The sequence below is a fragment of the Bufo bufo genome, chromosome 2, assembly GCF_905171765.1.
Source record: "Bufo bufo chromosome 2, aBufBuf1.1, whole genome shotgun sequence".
Taxonomy (NCBI): Eukaryota; Metazoa; Chordata; class Amphibia; order Anura; family Bufonidae; genus Bufo; species Bufo bufo.
Genome location: NC_053390.1, coordinates 433,224,215 through 433,249,409, shown reverse-complemented (window position 1 = coordinate 433,249,409; position 25,195 = coordinate 433,224,215). Strand labels below are relative to the sequence as shown.

Sequence of the window (25,195 nt, the reverse complement as noted above, 5' to 3'; positions counted from 1 at the left end):
AAAATATGCATATACAAATTAAAAAATATAAAATAATTCAAAATAGTTGAGGCCCTAAGAAAGGCCAGGAGGCTGAAATTCAGCTGTAATGCGGGACCCTTGAAGCAAACATCCCAGTCACTATTAACTTCAAGATATGGTAACCTACAGCCTCAAAATGCATTCCGAAGTCAGCCTGGATTTCTTCAGGCTTCTTCTGCTGGAAGATTGTATGCACTAAAGTCCAGGCTGACTTCTAACTGTATTTGGAGGCTGTAGATTACCGCATCTTGATGCTGATTTTCGGTGCGGTTTTGGCGTGGTTTTTCAGCTTCCTATTCACAATGGGAGAATCAGCGCAGATTCTTTTTTGCAGCAATTTCTGCCTCCCATTGAAATGCTTTTTAGAGGAGTTTTTTTGGCGGTGTAAAACACGTGAAAAACATTGCCAAAAAAAAGTCACGTGAACGGGCCCTAATAGTGACCAGGATGTTTGCAACAGGCGCCTGTTGTATGTATCCAGCTGGAATATAACTTCAGCTTTTTGGAATCAGTATACTCCCGGGGCTGAGTAGAGTCCCGAAATTGTGTATATATGAGCGCAGACAAGTGCTAGTGTGTTTAATGAGATTTGAGGTAACATTTTATTTTCACTGGTGCTAAGGCGCAATTGTACAAAGCAACTCGGTGTTTAAGGATCTACTTTGAACGGGTGCGTTCCCACACAATGATAAAGGAAATATTGTAGCAGCACTGGAAGCAATACCAGCAAAGGTTCGAACTGACATACAAGATATTATGGCTGTAATCAAGTTATATGCATGCAGGCTACATTCTAAAGCAGGACTAACATCTGCCTATATTTAAATGAGCACCTATGAATAACTATTAAGGTCACTAGCCATTGAATATGACTTTATACACAGGCAATTATAATACTTCTACTATAAACATATCAAGGGATTTTTGCTTCGCAGTAGGACGCAAAGGACCAGCATTACTGCTGAATTAGATCCTTGTGGACCTCAGTATCTTAGTGCCTGAACTATTTTGAATTATTTTATATTTTTAATTCGTCTATGCTTATTTTTAATTGGTTGTTTATGCTATGCTTTTATTTAAAGGAAATGTGTCACCAAAAATTTTATCTGCCAGTTAAAACCAGATAGAGACACATATCCTTTTTTTTCTAATCTTTTTTTATCTTCTGATTACAGATTTTTTTATTCTATTTCCTGAACATGATTATGGGGGCCGCCATCTTGCCTAAGCTGTTCTTAACAGCATTTAGAAAGCATTAAGAAAATAGCTTTTCAGCAGCTACATGGGCCATAGACACAATGGGCATTGACTTTTATGGGACAGTTTTGTATGTATGCTCTGTGACCTGTACAGAGGTTATTGTACAAGGAAAGAATAGATAAGCTGTGATATCACCTATTGTGAATGGTGGATCCTGTCTTATCTATACACAGAGTTGATATCATTACAAACAGGATTAGAATGACAGTTAAGCAGATAACTGCAGTAAAGTGATCTGTACAGACCAAGAAGTGGCGCCTAGTATTAGACTTAGTGGCCAGTGCAAAAACTGCTGGATTTTATGGTGTTTGTTTAACTATAGATATTGAAATGGAAAATTAAAAATAACATAATTAAAAAAAAATTTAAAACATAAAAACATGATTTAAACAACAGGTCATTTTCTGATGACGCATTCCCTTTAAGTAACGATTACATAATATGCTTTATAGGCTAGAAGAAAATGTATTTTACCTTGGAATGCTGAATTGAATAAAAACCTACTGACCAGTGTACAGTCTACAGTGCCACAATAAATTTATATTATTCTGTTGCAGTCTGTGGTAAAATTGCTGTGTCCAGAAAGGGCTCAATAGGAACTACTATGGCAGGCATAGGAGCCTTCACAATGCTTACAGCTGCCAAAGCTACTGAATGGCTCCTGCAGTCATCCAACAGCTATGGTACATGCTCACCTTCTGACCATCTTTAAAGACTCATTTTCTGCTGTAATTGTATGGTGGATGTCAGAAAGGGTTTAATGTTTGTGCATCGTGTGTGTAAAACTTCAATATTTACCTGTATGTCTCCATGGTAACAGACAACAAGCAAACCTTGTGTAGTCTGACTCTGCATTCATGCTCCTTTTATCTGTCCCGTACTTCTTGCTAGCCTACTAAATGTTATCTGTATTAGAAATAGGAGGGATAGATGGAAATCAATTATAACAAGAGGATCAGACTACACAAAGTCTGTTTGTATGTTGTTACCACATATAGACCTGAATAAGCTGTGAACACAAAATACTATGATATTTGTAATCAAGACTGTTAGCAAAATTGTTTCATACAGTATTTTACTGTACTTTAGATGCATTGGGACAAAAGATTGACATAGGCTTTCACAAATCTATTTAACTATTAAAGTAACATTTGAGCCTAAATATTAGGAATGCATGAAGCATTACTGCCAGCTGTATACACTGATCCTTTTTTCACACCTCTGGCTAGAGGCATTGTTATAGCATTGTTCTCATATGTTTCATTCTCTGCTAGGGAAGTCTATTTTATTCCTTGGCTTGCTGTGACATAGAAGTCGTTTTGTGTTGTCAGCAACTATTCCTGTCCATAATGTAACATAACATTAGTAAAATTCAGAAAAAGTGAAAACAGCAGTAATAGAGCTGATGAAGAGGGCTAGCCACCCTTGAAACGCGTAGACTTAATTAAAGGATAACTGTCATATGTTTTTTTTTTTTTGGAGTATTGGATTGTGGTGATTAATATCGCCTTGGTGGCCCTATTTAAACTTTTCACTGTGTATTCAATTACCTCTTAATTCCACATTTTTGTTCCCTGTACTGCCTACTTTTACCTGTGCTTAAAATAGGTTTGCTAGGCATGGTCCGTCTATCTGTTGAAGGACGGAGGACGCAGAAGCAGGCTGCGTGCAAGGTCAGATTACTGACAGCCAGGGACTGTAAGTAAATGATTAAAGCCAGGTCCTCCCCAGCAGCTGATAACAGTGCCTGGGCTGTGTGCACTTCTCCCTGTCCCTGCGCTTGGTAGACGCTCCCTTACTCAGCAGAGCTGGACAATGCAGAGTTGAAGCAGCGCAGACCAGGGAAGGGAGATCTGCCATCTGCTCAGTGCATAAATGAAAGCAACATGTGGTAAGAGGACCCCTTTGTGCTGCAGGAAATTAACCCTTTAGGGGGGAGAGCTCTGGTTACTGACACTTTTGGGGGGCTATTGTTACTGGCTAGTGAGGGCAGGCGGGATTAGCCTCAGGGTGAGGGCAGTGGCGGCCATCTTAACTGAATAGTGAAATTACAGTTTTATGCAGACTGGTTGCTAAGGGCTGAATCTTATTAAATATGAGGTAAGTCAGTCTAATAGTAACTGATTCTGGAATATCATGTTATTAATAACTACATATATGAAAATTTAAATTAGGGTCTAAATGTGACAGTTATCCTTTAAAGAAACTTTTTTATTATATTTACCTGACTTCAAGTCCTTTGATGGCAGTGCCTCAGGTGTGGTTCTCCAACCCTTTTTTTTCCTCTACTAGGAGAATGAAAGGATTGCGTGATGAAATCCACTACGCTTATCCTTCTCTCCCCACCTGACATTAACTCTCCAGGGAGATGGATTCATGGCCAACAGTAGCCTAATTGCTGCAAGCCCATGAAGAGCAGGGGCAGAGGATGGGTGTGGTAGTGGCTCTGGCTGTAACAGTCAGTCACAGTGGCAATCCTTACACCAAAGCTCCTTGGGGCCATGAGTGAAAGGAGGGTGCAACATTTCTTCCCTCACTGCACATGCTGATGTTGGGGCTCCTAGCTGATGGTAGTTGGTATGCTCCTGATGTTGTAAGTTTGCTGTGGGTGCAAGACAAGAGGTGTAGGGTGCAGTGGCTGATGTATGGGGCAGGAGTCAGTAACCAGGCCAGAGGTAGAAAACAGACGTCTCCCTGTACTAAAGTTAGGAATGGGAGTTGTAGTACAACCAAATCTTTCCAGATAGCAATGTATGGATTTGAGTAAGGAAGCAAATGATAGTACTCTTTCCTCTCTATCTTGCCAAAGTCTCTTTCTGCAGAATCTATGGATTACAATAATACTTTTGCAATGGTGGCTGTCATTTCCAACTGAGGGATGCAGGGTTAAAATATGACTGGACAGGTTGTGTCCAAGTGTGAAGGATGTCTCAACAATGTCTATAGCTTTGATCAGCAAATACCTTACTGGCTGACTCCAGTGCTTGGTCATACAGCTTCCTGACCTTCTTGGCTCTTTCTGTTTTATCTCACTCTTCCCTGAGTACTGTAGAAATGGTGAGGTCTTTTTCTCAGTAGATATTCCTCAGAGAAGGTGATTCTCTGTAACGTTAGTCCAGTCCGTTAAGGAGTGGAGCACATGCAGCAGCTTCCTCTCTCTTTCACTGCTAACACTAGACTGAATCTACACCCAAACTTCCTGCAGGGGTTGAGCCAGGGTAAATAACCCCATCTCATCCACACAAAGATATGGTAGATACAGTTCAAAGCATGAACATATTAAATAGCATTAAATAATATTATACAACATGAACAGTTTGCAAGTACCCTGGTCTGGGGTAAAATATAATTTGTATGGGGCTCTTAAGACTCTTATTAGACCTTCATTCCTGTAAATCAGGTTTATAGAAACTCATTGTGAAATTGTAAAGGCTAAACAATGACTGCAGTAGATGGGATACAGCTTTTATTTCCTTCGTTCACATTAAACAGTTTTCTGTGCCAGCTTCAAGAAGACATATAAAAAGCATTGCTTCTCTATAGTATTATGGTGCATTGTAACAAAACTGCCATAAGTAACATTATTATTCCTGCTCACTTGGAAGTTTGAAAAATAAAGGAAATCTATAAAAGTAAGCAAATCATGAAATAATTAATTTATGGTATAATGCTGTGCTCTGATGTTATGTGTGAAGCATACAAAAAGAAAACTTCTCTCTTTTTTTCAGGTTTGGTGTTTCATTACCGGGCTGCTAGTAACAGATATGCCCTGACATTCCCCGATGCGGTACGCTCCTGTGAAGAGAACTCTGGTGTCATTGCGTCTCCGGAGCAGCTGCAGGCTGCATTTGAGGATGGCTTGGACAACTGTGATGCAGGATGGCTATCTGATCGAACTGTGAGGTGCAATTTCCACACACAATATATCTATTATAACGCCTTTAGAAATTGTACAGTTAGAGTAACATACACTAAAAAATGTGTTGTTTTTCATGATCAATAAGGTAAAATAATACTCTTTCTATAATAGTTAATACGCCCTGCAGCTCAGCTTTTTAACACTTGAATACTCAGACAGATTAATTAAAGGGAGCGTGTCCTCACAATTTGCCATATGCATCTCATTATATGGCACTGTAGATCACATCACAGCAAAATAATTGCTGTCTCTTTCAAAATTCTCACTCTTGGTATTCTATTGTAATCACACTTTGAAATCGCACCTTTCTATATGTAAGGGCTGGTCATTGAGTCATTGGAGTGGCTTCTTAAGGTCCCTTTACACTGGCTAATTTTGCAAGCAATTGTTTGGAAGAAAGCATTCCTTCCCGGAAAGGAACTGTTCATCAGTGAAGGAGACATGCAGCGATCTCCTCCACAGTATGTGGGGGGGGGGGGGGAGATAGTTATGCCATCGCTCGTCCCTATACAGATTCGTTGTTTGCCGGCAGCAGAGGCTGTTAACACACCACAATCTGCTGCCGGCAAATGACGATTTTGGTGCCTACACAACCGATCCAATTACCCGACAAACGAGCGCTTCACTCATTCGTCGGGTAATCAATGGCACCTTTACACCACTAGATAATTAATAAGGAGCATTCATATGAACTCTCTTTAATGATTATCTGTCGGATTCTCGGCCACTGTCCTAGTCACAGAATCACTGCTGCAAGCCCACCCATCTCCTGTCTGTAGTAGTCATGGTAGCAGTCCTCACTTTGGCACTCCCTGGGCTGTGCAGTAATGGGAGGGTAGCAACCCTTTTTCCCCTTGAGGCACAGCATGGCTTTGTGGCTCCTGCCTGGTGTTAGATGGGGTGCCCTTGGTGTCAGCAAGTTTTAGGGTTTCAGGCAGGGCTTCTTAAGAGTAATGGTGTGAACTTGCAAAAGTAGTTCAGTCTTTCCAGGTTACATGCACAGTGTTACAAAGGCTGTATATGGGGACATAGGCCTTACAATAAATGCTTTTCGGAGTCTCTTTTCAGTTAATCCAAACAAACTTCTCATTTGGGCAAGGGGTGCAAACTCTCTTTCACAGTTAATATTCACTCTCAGTCTAGCACTACAATGCCCAACTGCAGGGTGTAGTCTTTAACAGATAGCCAGTTTGTCTCAGTAATATGGCAGGTTGCCTAAAGCTTCTCCGCCACCAAATGCAGTGACGTCCATAGCCTCAATACTTGTATTGGTATTTTATCTATCTACTCTCTTGTAATGGCCCTCAACTTTCTGAAAACTTCAATGCTTCCTTCTTGGGCATAGGTTTCTAGTCACTTTTCTGATCTCTATTAGCTTGCAGGGCTGGTATAACACCGTTTGGTGCTTCTCCTGAGACACCAGTTAGCCACTATTGCTGCTCACACATTGACTGCTAGCTGTATACTGACTGCTAGCTGCACATTCTAGCTACTCTACACAGCCCCCTTTAGAGGTGAGGCCAGCCCACAACCAACAACTGTCTCTAAGGGGTCAGACGATCAACCCTCTATTAAAGTTTATGATCACCAGGTTCGGGTTTAGAAGCTATGGTGTTTCATGTGGTGGTGTTTTCTTATTTTCATTTTGTATTTATTTACTTTGTATTTTACACTTTGTGCCCCCATAAAGCCAGACAAGACCTTTGGCATTACATTTTTAAATTCTTTATTGATGATTTATCCTGTAACTGGGGAAGACATATTAGCCACAGTTACAACTAGAATAACACCCCCAGAGAGTTCGTACAAGGCTGTTCAGCCTCATTGCACAGTTTGTGCGGTTACCCAGCCCCCAGTTATAACATGATAGCCTGGACCGCAGCATGAAGTGGAACTGCCTCTTCCTAATCTGTATATATGGATAGTGATGGAGAGTGCAGGGACAGTAAAAATTAATAACACGTGGTTTTCTTTTAGAAACAGCACCACACTTGTCCACGGGATGTGTCTTGCTGCTCAGCTCCATTGCAGCATACAAAGCTGGTATGCAATACCACACCACACGCAACTTGTGGATAAAGTGTGGTGCTGTACAAAAACAGCCATGTTTTGCTAACCCTGTCCAAACTCTTGAAAATAAAGTTAAAGTAATAATGGTAGAGAAGGGGTTAAAATAATAATGAAAAAGTTTTACTTACTGGTTCAAACCCTCACCACTCCAGTGTTGCCCCTCCGATCATATCCTACACTGCAGCCATGGCGTCTTCTTGGCTGCAACAATGACGGGCCCATACACCAGACGTGACCACTGCAGCCAATCACAGGTAAAGGGGTAAAAGACCGTTGAGGCCAGAAATTGGCTGCAGCAGTCACATGCATTATGGTGGCATGTCACCACTGCAGCCATGTAAACAAAGCCTGACCAGGAGGATTGAAAAAAGGCGGCGCTGGAGCGGGGGGCGTTTGAACTGTTAACTAGAAATTGTTCTATTATATTGAAGAGAACTACCTAAACCTTTGGTGAAATTATGATTGTGCAGCAGCTTCTCAGAGCGCTCTGCAATGTTAAGTTTCATCAGTTCTGTCTGACATTTGGAATATGGATCCACAGAAGTTCTGTATATCGAGCATAGAAAATGAAACCCTACAATGCAGAGCATTTTAAGAAGCGCTGCTGCACGATTGTGGTTTACGTAGTCCCCTTTAATATAATAAAACAAGTTATACTTAACAGAAGGGGAGAAGAGCTGCTGCACAATCGTGCTCTCCCAAAGGTTTAAGTCCCCTTTAGCCCCTTCCCACAATTTCCCAATTTCGCAATTTTTATATTAACTTAGAAAATTCCTTTATGTATGTACTAGCAGAAGGACCCGGCTTCGCACTGGTATATTTCATCTATTTCATTTAATGATATCGACAGGATCCCCCATAACAGTGACATCTACTGCACCCCTCTCCTTTAAGGACTCTTTCACACAGGCGAGATTTCCGCGCGGGTGCAATGCGTGAGGTGAACGCATTGCACCCACACTGAATCTGGACCCATTCATTTCTATGGGGCTGTGCACACGAGCAGTGATTTTCACGCATCACTTTTGCGTTACGTGAAAATCGCAGCATGTTCTATATTGTGCATTTTTCACAAAGAAATGAATGGGGCTGCGTGAAAATTGCAAGCATCCGCAAGCAAGTGCGGATGCGGTGCGATTTTCACGCACGGTTGCTAGGAGACGATCGGGATGGGGACCCGATCTTTATTATTTTCCCTTATAACATGGTTATAATGGAAAATAATAGCATTCTTAATACAGAATGCTTAGTACAATAGGGATTGAGGTGTTAAAATAAATAAATAAATTATTTAACTCACCATAATCCACTTGTTCGCGCAGCCGGCATCTCTTCTGTCTTCTTCTTGAGGAATAGGACCTTTGATGACGTCACTACGCTCATCACATGGTCCATCACATGATCCATCACCATGGTAAAAGATCATGTGATGGACCATGTGATGAGCGCAGTGACGTCATCAAAGGTCCTATTCCTCAAAGAAGAAGACAGAAGAGAAGCCGGCTGCGCGAACAAGTGGATTAAGGTGAGTTAAATTATTTATTTATTTATTTTAACCCCTCCAGCCCTATTGTACTATGCATTCTGTATTCAGAATGCTATTATTTTCCCTTATAACCATGTTATAAGGGGAAATAATACAATCTACACAACCTTGAACCCAAACCTGAACTTCTGTGGGTACCACATTCAGGTTTTTATCTTGCGCGTGCAAAACACATCCCACCCGCGCGATAAAAATTGAACAACGGAACGCAATCACAGTCAAAACTGACTGCAATTGGGTACCTACTCGCGCGGGTTTGCCGCAACGCATCCGGACCTTATCCGGACACGCTCGTGTGAAAGAGGCCTAACAGTGAACTCCACATTCCCCCACCACTTAACACTGACCCCCCCCCCCACAGTGCCCCACCACTTCAAAATAGGATCTCCGCAGCAGCGCCTCCCCTTAACTTCTAACTTCACAGCAGCCCACTCCTTTAACAGTGAGTTTCACAGCACCCCACTCCCTTGACAGTGACCTCCTCACGGGCCCTCGTCATTAACAGTGACCTCAACAGTACCCCTCTGCCTTAACAGTGACCTCAACACTACCCCTCTGCCTTAACAGTGACCTCACAGTACCCTGCTGCCTTAACAGTGACCTCCACAGCAGTAGCCCCTTTAATGGTGGCCCCTTTCCCCTTAACAGTGACCTCCACAGTAAGCGCCTCTTTAAAGGGAACCTGTCACCAGTTATATGGTGTCCTAACTAAGGGCAACATAAATAAGTGACTGATTCTCTTTGCAAAATGCCATTTGTGGCGCAACATTTTGTCTCAGCAATTTTTATAGTGATGGGCTATGGTGTCGCACTGCGACATGTGACATGCTGCGACTGCGACACGACAGTTGCAAAAAATCCATCCAAGATGGATTTTTCTGCGCCTGTCGCTACATTGATGTCGCGCGACACATGTAGCAGTGTAGTTGTGCCCTATTTGTTGTGCGACTTATTGTCGAGCGACATATGTCGTCGTGTAGCCCTAGCCTAAAGCTGACCTACAGCAGGGGAAAAAAAATGGGTTGTTATGGAGACCTGGAGTAAAACTGTTTGTATGTGGAGACTAAGGGCCTGCAAGCTTCTATTGGCTGATAAGGGGCATGTGACCATGTGTATGGCAGTTGGGATATGAAGAGAAAGACTTGAATGCTTGTATTGGTTAATGCAGGTCATTTTTTGAAATATCTCTGGAACGGTACGTCCTAGAGAGCTGTGACCCCCCCCCCCCCCCCCACAAGATTTCTTTCCTGGTAGCAAGGGATGTGTATACCAAGTTTCGTTGAAATCGATGGTTGCGTTTTTGAGTGATCGCAGAACATACATACTGTAAGAAGGTACAAGGAATCATCGTGGATGATAGGTACGTGTCACCGAGGTTCCTGGCCTCGGTGGAGTAAGAGCCGGTTTTTATGTGTCAGCAGCAGTTGCTGTTTGACACCTTAATACTTAGTATGGCTGTATAGCTGATCCAGGACGGCTCTTACTGGGAGTAGTCAAAGTGCTGGGTGGGTGACTACTTCCCCATGTTCCAGGCCGGATTTTTTCCAGGCTTAAAAACCAGCCAGCACTGCCAGGTGAGGAGGATTACCTCAGTCCTGAAATCAATGGTTGGCAGACATCACACAGCTGCCGGCGGAATTTTGGAGCAAACATTTCCGGGGGCAAAATCTGCCATGTGAATGTCCTTGAAAGTAACAAGTAATGGAATGACTATAGCTCCTCCTATTTCTTGCAGATACGGATAGGGCAAATGGCTAGCATTAAATACTTGACCAGCACAATCCTTTCCCGGTATTAAAAAGCAAGCGAGGGCCGGGTAATGTACATAAGTATGTTGCCTTTTTGCCAACATTTAAAATTATTTCAAATGACGCGTTTGCTACTAGAATAAATAGACCCATCACATTCAACTCTGTCTTGGAAGGACTTTTCATCCTCCCATAAAACTGACTCTTTTTAATAGCAGCACCGCCATTAATTCTTCTGCTTCTGCTCTATAGATACCCCATCAAAACGCCCAGGCCTGGATGCTATGGAGACAGAAATAATGTTCCTGGTGTTAGGACGTATGGAGAGCGAGAACCTCAGGAAACTTATGACGTGTACTGTTACACTGAGAGTCCTCTAGGTAGGCTTTTGCTATTTGAGAGGTTTTTATAAGTAGTTTTTTTTTTCCATTAGTTGAGTGTTTTGCCATAAATAATGTATTATTTTCTATTCACTAAATCCATGTCACGCCATTTCCATCTTTTATAATATACTTGAGGCTTTATATAATTATTACAAAGGAAATACTTGATTGTATGAGCCTGGTAATGTGTATGGTCTCTTTAATTGCAGGAGATGTGTATTATGTGCCTGAAAGGAACTCTCTAGAGGGTGCTCGAAACTCATGCTTGCTTGATGGAGGGTCGTTGGCTACAGTGGGTCAGCTGTATGCTGCTTGGAGAAAGGGTTTAGACCAATGTGACCCAGGTTGGTTGGCAGACAGTAGTGTTCGCTATCCAATACGGAATCCAAGGAAAAATTGCGGTGGAGAAGAACCAGGGGTTCGGACACTATATCAATACGCAAATCGAACTGGATTTCCTCATCCTGAGAGGAAGTTTGGGGCCTACTGCTACAAAGGTATTGTTTACTCTCATACATATTAGTGCATCATATTATATAGTGCATGTTATAAATATTACTAGGCAAGCACAGAATTTACTAAATAATTCTGTGTGAGATTTAGATTTAACCCATGAATATGTATTTGATGCTCATATTTGCATACACAATACACAACAACACAGTATAACTGACCACAAGGGCAGTGTGTTTTTAAGAGGTTTTCCAAGTTAACCTAAAAAATTGCACCATGGCGGTGAAGGGGTTAAAATTGTGAAACAGGGACAGACCCTGACAGCAAAGGGCCTCTGTGCAGAAGTGTGCCTGGGTTCCAGTGGTATACTAAGAGACGTAAGGGCCCCATAGCAAGGATCAAACTAGGCACCCCACACAGGACAGAAGGGTTTCTGCCTAGACCCTTTCAATTACCCTTAGGCCATTTTTCCACTGCCTCATTTGCTAAAAGTTGTTCCAGTAGAGGGTAGAGTCCTGACCAAGTTTTCACCTCCAGTAGAAGAGGAGATAATCCCAACTAAGACTGGGTCCCTTCTTGCCCTGGCCCCATATGGTAGTTACGCCCATGCTGGGCTCCCCTGCCTTTGATGGAAAAGCTAGACAAATGAAAATAGACATACAAATACAAGATGCACACAAGCTGTATAGAAGCCACTCTACACATGGGACACATGGGGCACACAGGACAGATGGTACAAACACCACATGCAAAAAAACACACACACACACACACACACACCACTAAAATAGGGCTAATTCAACAGATACTAATCATACATAAGTCACTTGCTGTTCCCTCTCCACTTATACCATACATAGGACACATGATCTCTGGCACTGAGCTTTCTCACATGCTTACCATATGTACATTTGGTAATGATTCTGTGCCAAAAAACCTCCGGCGGCCGCAGGGGATCCTTCTCCCATTGTTTTTAATGGGAGGCCACATCGCTGTTCATGTGCCAAAACTACGGCGACACAGCTTCCCATTGAAAACAATGGGATGCGGACTCCACATGGCCACCAGCTGCTTTTTGGCACAGAATCAATGGCAAAATACTGATGACAAAAATACGCTATGTGAACAAGGCTTTAAAAAAGAGAATCTGGCTGCAGAATATGTGTAAAAGTAACAAAACAGACATTCACCTGTTACATCCAATTCTGCTCCAGTGCTGATGATCCTGATGATCTCTGTTTACATAGCAGCAGTGATGACATGTGGTCACTGCAGCCAATCAGTGACTGCAGCAAACATGTACCTTATGTACTGGCATCACCAGATGTCAATGCTACTGCCATGTAAACAAAGATTGGAGTGGGACCACAAGAACTCTGAAGATGGAGTTGAAGTTTTTTTTTTTTTTAAAACAGGTGGGTTATGTCTATTTTGTTAATTTAACACTTATTCTGAACCAGTTTTGGAACATCTTTAAATATTGTACCTAACTCAAATCCCTACATCCCTACATTTTCCCTGTTCCCTTCTTCACACACCATCCCCCAGATGAAAATAAACTGTAGAAGGAGAATCTAGATAAAGCATGACCTCAGGAGTTGTGAAGCACCACAGAAGATAACTTCACTAGAACTATGAGCAGTCATTTCTCCTGAATGACTTCCAGTCCGCCTTCTACTGCTGATCCCCAGGTCCCCAAGACTCCTTCCTTGGAGGTTCACTACCAGCAGGAGGCAGCATGATTATGTAATGCTGCCACCTACTGGACAAAATAGTTATGTCTACTCTAAAACAGAGGAAAGATAATTATCACTATCTCTGACTGCAGATCACATAGGCCCCTATCTTTCTCTAGGCCTCTGTGCATCTGAATGGTGGTATGTCCATCCCTGTACCAGTTCAAACCCCATCCATTCCAACATCACCTTTAAGGTACTCCTAACCAGACTGCAGCACTGATGTACAGTGTAAGCACACATCATCGCTCCAGCCAAGATGACATCATTGCTGCAGAGGTGGGGAATATCTGAGCTGGAGTAGAGGAGGTTTGATCTGGTAAGTATAATTTATTTTATTATCTTAACCTCTTCTCTGCCATTTAGAAATGTTTATTTTAACTCTGACAACCCTTTCAATATTTTTGTAGGCAATCAAAAGATAATTGAAATAAATGTCCACAAGGAAATACATTTTTTTGGCTACAGAGTTTCACATTGCCTGCAAAGCCCTATAGTGAGGCTTTGTTTAGAATCTTCTCATGTTGACATGGTCCTCCCAATGATAAATGCTGGCCGTCAACTCTGTGAATCTAGAATGCCACTGCCTTAACAAGATCTCATGTACTCGCACATCGTCATTATTGTACTGCTAGGCCCTTCGGATAGGGCCACACGGTCAAGTTTCTGCATGCAGTTTTGGAAGACAATATCATAAGTGGCAATGGGGAAAGGACCGCCACTCACTACACTTTCCACATTGCTGTTTCCTGAAAGGCCAGCCCACGGACACGTGCACCACCGCGCCATTCCATTGCAGTGCCGACCGGTGAATACTAATATCATAAGTGGATCATGAAAAGAGATAAGATATGATGGCCAGATATGACATCTCTGTTTTGAATTCACTCCTGGTTTTGGCTTCCAAAACTTCATCAGGAAATCACCTGAACGTGTGGCCGTGTTCTTCTAGAGATACCCCTTTGTGTGATCTCCTCTCTCTTGTGCAGGCACCCACACCGAGCAGTATGTGACTCCCCTCTCCTGCAGACTCTGCCATGTATGATCTCCTCTGTCTCTGTACTGTGAAAGGCTGTTCTGCATATCTAATTTACACATAAGTACGAGAATGTTTCTGGTGGGTCTCAGATCTGGAAGCAGGACTTTCTGTAGACCTTCTGCTCTGAAGCTCATCAGTCTTTCCCTAGTATAAAAGAGCTGCTTTAAGACAATAGTAGGTAGTTTGTAATGGCACAGCAGAGATATAAAGAGATAGGCTTTTAGGGTTCTTTTATATCAGAGATCATTAGACCATGAACTTACTGACAGGTTGTTAGCACATATTTCTTTAAATTATGGTCATCTGCATCTGTGTCAAATCCACCATGCTCTTCTACCTTCTCTTGGAGATGAGTAGAAAAAGGGGAATGTTACTGACACACTGACGAGTTGTGTTTCATCATCCTCTGAACTCAAATCTCATAGGACCCTATAGAAGAATTTAGTATGGGCCTCCCTGCCCATCCCAGTTTGCCACTACATAAGCGTCAACTACTCCCAGGCAACTCAGAACGTAAAGCTCAACACTCCGGATTTCTGATGAATTTACATTTTGTTTGTTTTTTGCATTGAGTAGAAGAAATTTTAATTAAAAATTTGGTTTAAATAAGCACCAGCTCTGCTGCTGTGAAAACTGTGTGCAGCTGCTGGGTATAAATCAGGGCGACCTGCCTATGCCCTCAATTTAGTTAAATAACCTGCAGTAAAGTAAATATACCCGCGTGTGCTAGCATGGGTATATTTACTTTACTACAGGTTAATTAAAAAAGTTGTAATAAAAATAAGTCACACTTGGCTTCACCCACTTTATCCAACCTCAAAAGTATATCGTAAAAATGGAACAAATACCAAATATACCAAAATATGTAGTGGCTCACCCGTCTAAACAGTTGGACTAGGTGCTCACTTTCACGGCAACACCCACTGCCGATGAGAAAGGAGAATGAAAACTAAGTATGAAAGGGCACTCAAGGATCAGGACATGGAGGGAGTTAAAAAATTCTGGATTTATTTACACTAACATATCGTAACTAACCAATATATGGAAGTCACAATCAAAAACATAAAATGGAACAAGAAACAAATACTGGCAGTGAATAAGAATGGAAGTCAAGGTCGCACAAGCAAAAGGATTGTACCGATCTAGCCTCCAGTCATTCAGAGACAGATAACTTTGAACACATATGCAAACAGAAATGTTGATAAAAAATATAAGATTAAATCCAACACATGGTTAATATATCCAATCCAGGTAAATAATATGGTTAATATTGTGGTTAGTAGTGTAGTAAGGGTGACAGTTTTTCCTCAAAAGTAGAGTTCCTTGTCAGGGATCACAAGTTCGTTAAATCAATGTCACAATTAAGGTAATAGACAGTTCCTCATAAAAGGTAAGGTGCAAAATAAAAGTTTCTCATCAAGGATATAAAATTCCTTATGTAGGTATGGATTAGATACACATGTGAATATAAATTACACGCACGTACCTAATGTCCTCCTAGACTTATAGGGACAATGTCCATGTGTGCATAAAGGAAAGAAAAAGTGGCCACTTATATAAAAACACAACTGATGCTGCAATAATATCAATTGGGTATGCGGCTTAAACTACGTTACCCCCTCTTTGAGTTTTCCAATCTCGGCTGAAGGCAGTAATACGATGTGGAAGCAAAATGGCCACTGTAAAAGCCGAAAGGTCTTGGTTGCGCTATAGAAACCGGGAATCTTGGCGTCTCATGTGATGTGTCTCCCGTGATGTGTTACGCTGCGTCCCACGTGGCGTCCCGCGTGATCGGACGGTCCGATGTAAATTAAATTTAGTGCTGGAATATTCTGCTGTATTTCAGGAGGCAAGAGGAAATGTCCAAGTGAGCAGCTTCTTGGACACTATGCCGCAATACTCATGACACTGCTTTTTCTTAATACCAAATGCGTTTTGGAGTATCGACCTCCTTCTTCAGTGGTTAGCAGTGATTTGAGCCTTCCAACCTTTTTATAGGCTGGATCATCATTAAAGAGAGGCGGAGATATATTGGAATGTTTTGTGTTTTAGAAAGTCATCTGGATCCTTTTATCAAACAGAAGCGGGAAATTAACCTTATTGGCAAGAAACATATCCAAAGGAAGGAATATTATCCCACATTGACAATATAATCTATAGTCCATAATAACTTACAAGAAAAGTATACTATACACAATATAGATAATAGAGTCACATATAGGGTGTTTTTCATAGGAAACGCAGAAGAGGTTTTCATGTGTTTTTCCTTAAAAAAGTGGTATTTCATCAGGAAAAACTTAAACCATAAAGCTTTACCATTTAATCATAGATAGTTTGACCAAACACACATGAGGAAGGTCAGGTTTGGAAAATCAGATCATAGATGGATGGAGGTGGAAGCTCAACGGGGAGAGGAGATCGCTGTGCTGATATACAGCCAGACAGCGATGTCCCGTCACCAGAGAGCCGCCTACCCACTCTCAGAAAACCAAAAATGTCTATTTCAGCATTTAGCCCTTTTGGCTGTAGGGACTCAAATTCAAAGATTTTTCTTGATTCAGCTCTCGACATACGTAATATATGGTTGCCCCCTCTCCATGATCTTTTTATCTTTTCAAGTGCTGTATATTGTAATTTAGATGGATCTTGATTATGGTATTCTTTGAACTGTTTGGATACTGTGTGTAGCTCGTATCCTTTTTTAATGTTGTTTATGTGTTCAGATATCCTTGTTTTTAACTGCCTTTTTGTGCGGCCAATATATTGTGTGTGACATGGCCACTCTAAAAGATATATGACGTCTAATGTAATACAAGTTAACAAAGTCTTTAATTGTGTGTCTATAAACATTTTGAGTAGATCTTTTTTCCAAGTTTTTTGGGGGAAATTTTGTTGTCTTACAATTGAGACATTTTTCGCATCTGTAAAATCCAATTAGGGATAACCAGTTCTGAGTGATGTTCTTTTTACTCTCTCTAATAGTAAGAGCAACCTTAATCCCTAAATTGGGAGCCCTGGTGTAGGTGATTACAGGGGACGTGGTAAAATTGGTCCCAGAATTTTATCTTTTAGCAGGTGTGGCCAATGTTTCTTTATAATATGTTCAGTTCTTTTATGCTCAGTATGGAAAGGTAGAATTATCCTGATATTGTCATTACTATGTTTCTTCTGTTCCTTCTTTTCAAAAAATGAATCTCTCACCATACTTTGGACTTTGTCCAGGGCTGTATTTACAATAGAATCTGGATAGTCTTTGATTAAGAATTGATGTTTTAAAGATATGGCCTCCTCTTCAAATTTCTCATTGTGGGTTCAGTTTCTTTTTATTCTCCTAAATTGGCTAGTGGGTATATTCATAGGCCAACTAGGGAGGTGACAGCTGGAGTATAAAATATAGCTATTTCTCATTACAGGCTTGTGGTTAGTACTACACACAAGTCTGTTATTTTCTATTACTATATCTATGTCCAGAAACTCAATCTGTGATTGGCTAATTCTGGACGTAAAGTTCAAATTTCTGTCATTGACATTGATCCCACTCAAAAAATTATCAAGTGACTCCATTGATTCCTTCCAAATAAAAATAACATCATCAATGCTTAAAAATATGGCACTCATTCTGAACAGCATATTTCTCAATGTATTTACACCAGGTAGCTGGCATAAATACACTGATAATTCTCCCCCATTTAGCTATAAATCACTGCTTTCTCTCACATATTACAAAACTGGCTGCCTGCAGCCACCACTAGGGGGAGCTCAGTGCATAGGAATTTATATAGTTACTGTAATTATGTCTTTGCACTGAGCTCCGCCTAGTGACGGCTGCATGAAAATGCATTGCTTTCATGTCGGGAAGAGAGGAAGTTCAATGCCGGACGCCTCCTTTCCACAGCCCTGTAGAAGTTGTTAAGTCTGCCTCTATTGAATTTCTGCTACTGTCTGTGAGGGAATCAGGGATTTCGAGCACCAGAGGATCCTCCAGTAGACCAAGGCTCTTATAACATAGTGGGCATCAAAGGTCCAGGAGAAAAAAAAAATATTAGACTTTATTGATGATATATGTATTAAGCCCAAGCACCCCAGTCCAACATTGTTCGCAGCTATACAATAATAAGCACACAAAAGAACAGATGCTTCACCCATCGAGTCTTCACGCTTTAAAATGAGTGCCAAATCATGTCATTACTTGTTTGTATGTATTATGGCTCATTCACACGAGTGTTCGGTCAGTGATCTCCATCAGTGATTGTGAACCAAAACCAGGTGTGGCTCTAAACACAGAAGAGGTGCAGATCTTTCCCTTATATCTTATGTCTGTGTATGGTCCAATCCTGGTTTTGGCTCACAATAACTGATGGAAATCACTAACCAAAACACTGACATGTGAATGAGGCTTAACAGTGTACAGATAATATTTTTATGCGCTTGTGCATCCATGATTAAACTGGGCATAATGGTTACAGTGCAGGGATTTTTTCCAACAAAAGCAAAGCTACATTTTGGCGCTCCCCCCCCCCCCCCCCCCCCCCCCCCCCCCCCGTCGCAGTTCACCTGGCCCTGGTCCCGTCTGCAGCAGCTGGCTTCTCCTCTGTGTGGTCCTGGTATCTTCTCTCTGCTTCAGATAATCGCTGGTTTGAGGACCGTATTTTTCGCCCTCTAAGATGCACCGGCCCATAAGACGCACTTAGGATTTAGAGGAGGATAATAAGAAAAAATATATTTTCCTTTGCACCTCAGGTCAGACCAGCAATTAGACTCCCAATGTTAATCAGACCTCAGATCAGCCCCCCAATGCCTCAGATCAACCCCCCATGTCAGCCATCAGCACCCCATGTCAGCCATCAGCCCCCCATGTCAGCCATCAGTCCCCCATATCAGCCCCCCATGTCAGCCATCATGCCCGAATGTCAGCCATCATGCCCCCATGTAAGCCATTAGCCCCCCATGTCAGCCATCAGCCCCCCATGTCAGCCATCAGCTCAAATAAAATAAAATAAAAATAACTGACCTCTCCTGCTCCTGGACGCCGCCGCTCCTCACCACCAGCGCTCTCTCTCTTCTTCCTGGTTCTCGGCTGTCAGCTGTGAAGGCTGCGCACAGTGCGCAGCCCTGCACAGCAGACAGCCGAGCGGAGGACCAGGAAGCGGTGAGTACAGATCCTTCACTGCTTCCCGGTCCTCCAGTACTAATGAAGCGCTTCCAAAATAGAAGCGCTTCATTAGTATTCGCCACATTAAAAAAAAAAACTTTCATTCCCCCCCCCTTCCTGTATCTGCGCCCTAAGGCAGCCGCATGGTCTGCCTTATTATAGCACCGGCCCTGGTTACAGGACTTGTATTAATGTCACAACTACTACTATGCTACTGAAACTATTATCCCCAGCTCAAATTAAGTTGACCATAAGAGTATGTTCACACAGAACAGATACATTACAGATTTTGAGCCGCGTTTTGGCTTTTAGCATATCCACAGCCTTTTACAGTATCAGCAAAGTGGATAAGAGTTTAATAAATCTCATCCACAGGCTGCAAAAAATAAAAAATAAAAATTGCAGCATACATTGACGTACATAGTGGATTTTATATTTCCACCATATATCGCAGAGCAGAATTTCCGTTGTGGAAACACACCAAAATCATATCCTAATTGTAATACTGTAGATGTTCTAAAGTAGTGGTAGGGTTCTTCCCAAGGGTGGACTGGCCATAGAGCCTACGGGGAATCTTCCCAGAGGGACGATGCCCAGGAGGCTACCCAAGCTATTAGCATCCTCCTCACGACTGCCGGCTGGGTACATAATGATCTGACACTCCCAGCTGCTGTGGAGGCATTTTATGCTACTGTTTTGCATTTCTGGGGCAGTATTTTGTGGTGCACTGTGGTATTTGGTTCTGCTGGTGCAGTGTTTTGCTGTGCAAAGTGGTATTTGACAATGCTGAGGCAGCATTTTGTGCTGCACTGTGGTATTTGTTTTTGCTTCGGCAGTTCTTTGTGCTACATTGTGATATTTAGTTCTGCTGGGAGAGTATTTTATGCTGCATTGTGGTGTTTAGTTCTGCTGGGGCAGTATTTTGTGCTTCACTATGGTAATTCTGATCCCACCTAAATTTGTTGGACCTACCTTATTCCAATTTGGACCTACCTACAACATGTTGCCACTTTTATTTATTTTTTGTCAGGTCTACTTTAAGTTCCCAATCTCCCCTGCTTTCTGTTTACTGGCTCCCAAAGACCATTTCTAAACTTTAGCCTTCTCAACTTTAATGAAGGAATTTATCAAGTTTGGCACTCCAGAATACTGGCTTCAAAAAGTCACAGAAAACAGCTTTGTCACTTTTGGGGTTTCTTTGTGATATTTTACATTTTTGCACCACTTACTCCAGTTTTTTAAAAGTAGGTGGAAAAGTGGACATGGCGAGCCTGTGAGCCGGATTTCATAGCTGCGACTTTTTAAAAAGTCTGAAAAATTGTCACAATCATACTCCAGTAAAGTGGAGTAACATCTCAAGACAGAAGTATTAGACTTAAGAATCACATTTTTTAAACATTGTGTGACATTTGATCAATTTTGTACAAATAACGGCAACAAAGACTCCTGGAAAATTGACTTTGAAAATTCCCCTCATGATAAATTTCCCCCCTACATCTGTGTTATTGAGTAGTCCAGGATTCTCCAGTTTCCAGTAGGACATATACACAATTGGGATTCAATGTGGTGACTTATACGATTAGCCCAGCCTGTGGGATGGATATAAGTTGATAGTGCTAAGTAAGCATGGACTTGTGTCCTAGTGCCATTACCACAAAAAAATACTTTTGGGTTGTCACATAATTACTGTTGCAACACGAGTTTCCATCCATTTAAGAGCATCTTTACAAATATGATTTTCTTCTGTATTCATAAGGCACACAAGCCTCACTTTTGACATTCATCACCTCGCCATGATATCATTTATCAGGCTACTGTCATCCTGGCACATTGTATGACCAGATTTTCCCAATACATTCTATGCCCATCATTGTGTTGCTATTTATACCTATTTAGAGATGACATGCTTATGCATTAGACATCATGTTAATGAAGTACTGCCAATAATGACTTGCTAAACATTCCTGCTGAATTTCCTCTTCCAAAACTGAAACGAGGGCCTATAGAGACAATTACACTTTAGTCTTCACAGTTCACTTGATTCTGAAACTCCTGGGTATGATAAATACTGATAAAGACAATTTAGCACTATCAGAGCTTTATTACACACAATCCTTCATTCTTATAGGGCCAGATATTTCCCAGCCGTAAAAGTCACATAGCGTGAAAATGATACAGGGGATTTAGAAGGTTACATGGTGAGGGACGAATGAATTAGGAATGCTGGAAAAAATTGATTCACTCAAATCAATACGTTTGTCCTGACTAATCCTTTCCAATGACTATTTGATGGAAGTCTTAATCAGATAAATGATTATGACCTTATTGAAAGATACCCCAGCACATGGAGCAGAAAGGGGGATTAATTTGGGTATCCAAGCATTGGCTCCCTCAAATGTCTCCTGTGCTGTCCCAAAGCTTCAGTTGAATATATTGACATTAAAGCTGTAAATCTGTAAAATAAAGATGAACCAATTTCTTAAAATTAGTTTTATTCCGATTTGTCAAAGAAATGGGTATGAATCTGAATCAAAAGTACTTTTAATGGCTGGGACAAGAGAGAGGAGAGGGGTAGATTTTCTCTCCTTAGCGAGAGTTCCAAGTAGGTATGAAGGGCCCAGGCAATGTTCCTCTGTTTCAGGGAAAGATATATGCATATTAGCCTTTCTTCCAAAAGGAAAAATCAATCCTCAACCTTTTAAACAGGCTTTGAATCATAAGTTGGATCTCATCTGCAGACATCTGAGCAGATAGAACTGGCTTAGCTGAGTGAAAGGCCTTGGTTAGGATTCAAAGGATCTACTTTTCCTTATGGAGAGCACCTAGTAGGCATGAAGAGTCTTATAGGCCAGGCAATGCTACTCTGGGTTTCTGGGAAAAGCATATGAAAATTAGCTTTACTTCCGTGGTAGTAAAATACACCAGAAAATATGGAGATGCAGATTTTTATAGAGGCTTTCGGTGTCTTCACAAATGGCAGAAAATTACACTGGTGTTGATTTTTACAGAAGCTTGGGGTGCTTTCACAAGTGTCGGCCTTTGTTTTCCTGCATTATAGAGTAGACTTACAAGAATACCCACATGACCACTGTAGCCAATCACTGACCCCGGGTACCCTGCTGAGGCCAGTGATTGGGTAGGAGGGCATGTCATCACTACAGGGGAGCACTGGAGCAATCAGTCTTTTATAATTTTATAGCATTTCTTAACCCTATTTTTTCTGAAGACCCCTTTAAGCTGGCCATACACATGCAATAGCTGTTTGACTGAACCCTCATTCAGTTAGGACCGTGATTGGCTGCAGCAGTGACGTGCCATAACCTGGCATATTACAGTGACAGGAGAGCCGGTACTGGAGAAAGGGGGGAGTATAACATGTTTTTTTATTTTATTTAGGCCATTTTAGGGCTTGTTCAACATTTTTTATTATCTCAGACAAGCCATTTAATTAGTTTACATTATACCACTGAAAAGTCATTCCTCATAAAGTGGTTGTATATGATTAGGAAAACATGGTTACTTCCCTTCCTAAACAACACCAAACCTGTCTATGAGTTGTATCCAGTATTGCAGCTCAAGACCCCTTTACAAGGTTCAATTTTGCAGGCGATTGTCCAGAAGGAAGCATTCCTTCCCGATAGGCGCGTGCTTGTCAGTGGAGGAGAGCGCTGCATTTACATGCAGCGACCTCCTCTACTCAAATTTACATAAAGAGGGAAAAGTCCAGCGGCATGTGTAGCGGCAAATTTATTTACAATAAGCCACCTCTCTAACGCCGCTCAATGCATAACTATACTCACCCAGTCCCACTTACCTAATAAAATCTATCATAAGGTACACGGTGGCACCAATACACTGTGAAATAAATGAAAGAACCAACTGGTCCTACTGCATCCAGGGTGTCTCTAGTGTGTCGACGTGATGTCCACTGGATCAGGAACAAAGTCGCTGTGGTGATAAAGCAAAAGGAATATTCACATAAGTGAGGGGTGTTGAATGTCCCTGTTAAATACCTAGGAGGGAGCACTGTGCTGGCCCTGTAAGACAGAACCATCCAAATGTTTAACAGGGCATGTAACCAAGGGCATTGCTTTCCACTTAGTGCTACCACACAGTACTAATGGCCACATTGTGCCTCTTTCACAGTAGTAATATCCACTTTTGTGCCCCTCACAGTAGTTATGCCCACATTGTGCCTACTTCACAGCAGAAATGCCCACATCGTGCCTCCTCACTGAAGTTTTGCCCACATTATACTCCCTCAGAATATTTAAGTCCCCCTTGTTGCCCCATTCTCAGTAGTTATGCTTACCTTTGTGCCCCCTCACAGTAGTTATGTCCTCCCTTTTGGCCCCTTCAGAGTAGTAATGTCTTCCTTGTGGCCCCTTCTTTGTAGTTATGTCCTCCTTGTGGTCCCTTCACAGTAGTTATGCCCACCTTTGTGCCCCCTCACAGAAGTTATGCCTACCATTGTGCCCCTTCACAGTAGTTATGTCCTCCTTGTGGCTCCTTCACAGCAGCTGTATCCTCCTTGTGGATCCTTCACATTAGTTATGCTAACCTTTGTGCCCCCTCACATTAGTTGTGCCCACCTTTGTGCCCCCTCATAGTAGTTATGTCTTCCTTGTGGCCCCTTCACAGTAGTTATGTCATCCTTATGGCCACTTCACAGTAGTTGTGACTACCTTTATGCCCCCTCACAGTAGTTATGCCCACTTTTGTAGACCCCATAGTAGTTATGTCCTCCTTGTGGCCCTTCACAGTATTTATGTCCTCCTTTGTACCCCCTCACAGTAGTTATGCCTACCTTTGTGCCCCCCACAGTAGCTATTTACTTCTTGTAGCCCATTCACAGTAGTTATATCCTCCTTGTAAACCCTTCACACTAGTAATGCCCACCTTAGTGCCCCCCTCACGGTAGTTATGTCCTTTTTGTGCCCCCTTTTGACCCCTAGATCCTTCTCCAGCTTCATAAAAAAAACAACAAATACTTACCTGTTTCCCTGATGATCGCCACAACCTGCGTTCCCCAGCAGCTTGACACGCTCACACAAACACACACTGCGCTGCTGGCTGTGCAGGAGGCTGATTCTCTGGCTTTCACCGCTCCTCCCACGTAGCCAGCAGCGTGATGTGTGGCTGCTGGGGAGTGCTGGAGATCATCAGAACAGTGAAGCAGGGAGCCGTCTGTGTAAACTGCCCGGCTGATGTTTTGCACCAGTTTTGATAAATCTCCCCCAGTGACTGTCAGGAACCACTGGAGAATCAGTTCAGGGGATTTAGCAAGTAAAAAATGTTAGTTTTTTAAAAAAAAATCATATCATTTCCTGAGGATAATTTACAGCACCAAGAAAAGGTAAGTGAACCTTTTGGAATTAAGTGAATTTTTGCATTGATTACTAATAAACTGTTATCCATGTCACAATTATAGACAAAGACAATCTAACTAAACTAATAGCATGCAAACAGTTGTACCATTAATGTCTTTTATTGAGCACGTTTACAGTTCAGGGAGAATAAGTAAGTGAACCCTTGAACATAATAGTATTTAGATCTCCCCTAATTATTTCCTGTAGATGCCAATAAGATTTTCACAACATTGAGGAGGAATTTTGGACCATTCCTCTCTGCTACTGTGTTTCAGGGTTCACTTATTTTTTCTTGCAGTTGTTATATCTTAATCTCTTAGGCAATCCTTAAATATCCTTTGTATACACTAAAACATTATATTTTTTTGTTTTTTGGTGGCTATAAAGACAGAGGAATGGGTGGAGGGATATATGGACAGACACTGCATAGATTAGAATAATTAAATAACACAAGTACATTTGTCCTAGTAGATACAGCATCCTCTTTTAAGCAGCACAC

At 41.8% G+C, this 25,195-nt stretch overlaps 1 protein-coding gene across 1 annotated transcript in view; it reads left to right on the top strand.

Annotated features, from left to right (window-relative positions):
* NCAN (neurocan) overlaps nt 1–25,195 on the top strand; it is a 194,811-nt gene that overhangs the window by 45,115 nt on the left and 124,501 nt on the right. The window contains exons 5-7 of the mRNA XM_040419794.1: nt 5,010–5,184; nt 10,817–10,944; nt 11,157–11,444. Coding sequence (XP_040275728.1) covers nt 5,010–5,184; nt 10,817–10,944; nt 11,157–11,444 — 591 coding nt within the window. The remainder of the gene's footprint in view (nt 1–5,009; nt 5,185–10,816; nt 10,945–11,156; nt 11,445–25,195) is intronic.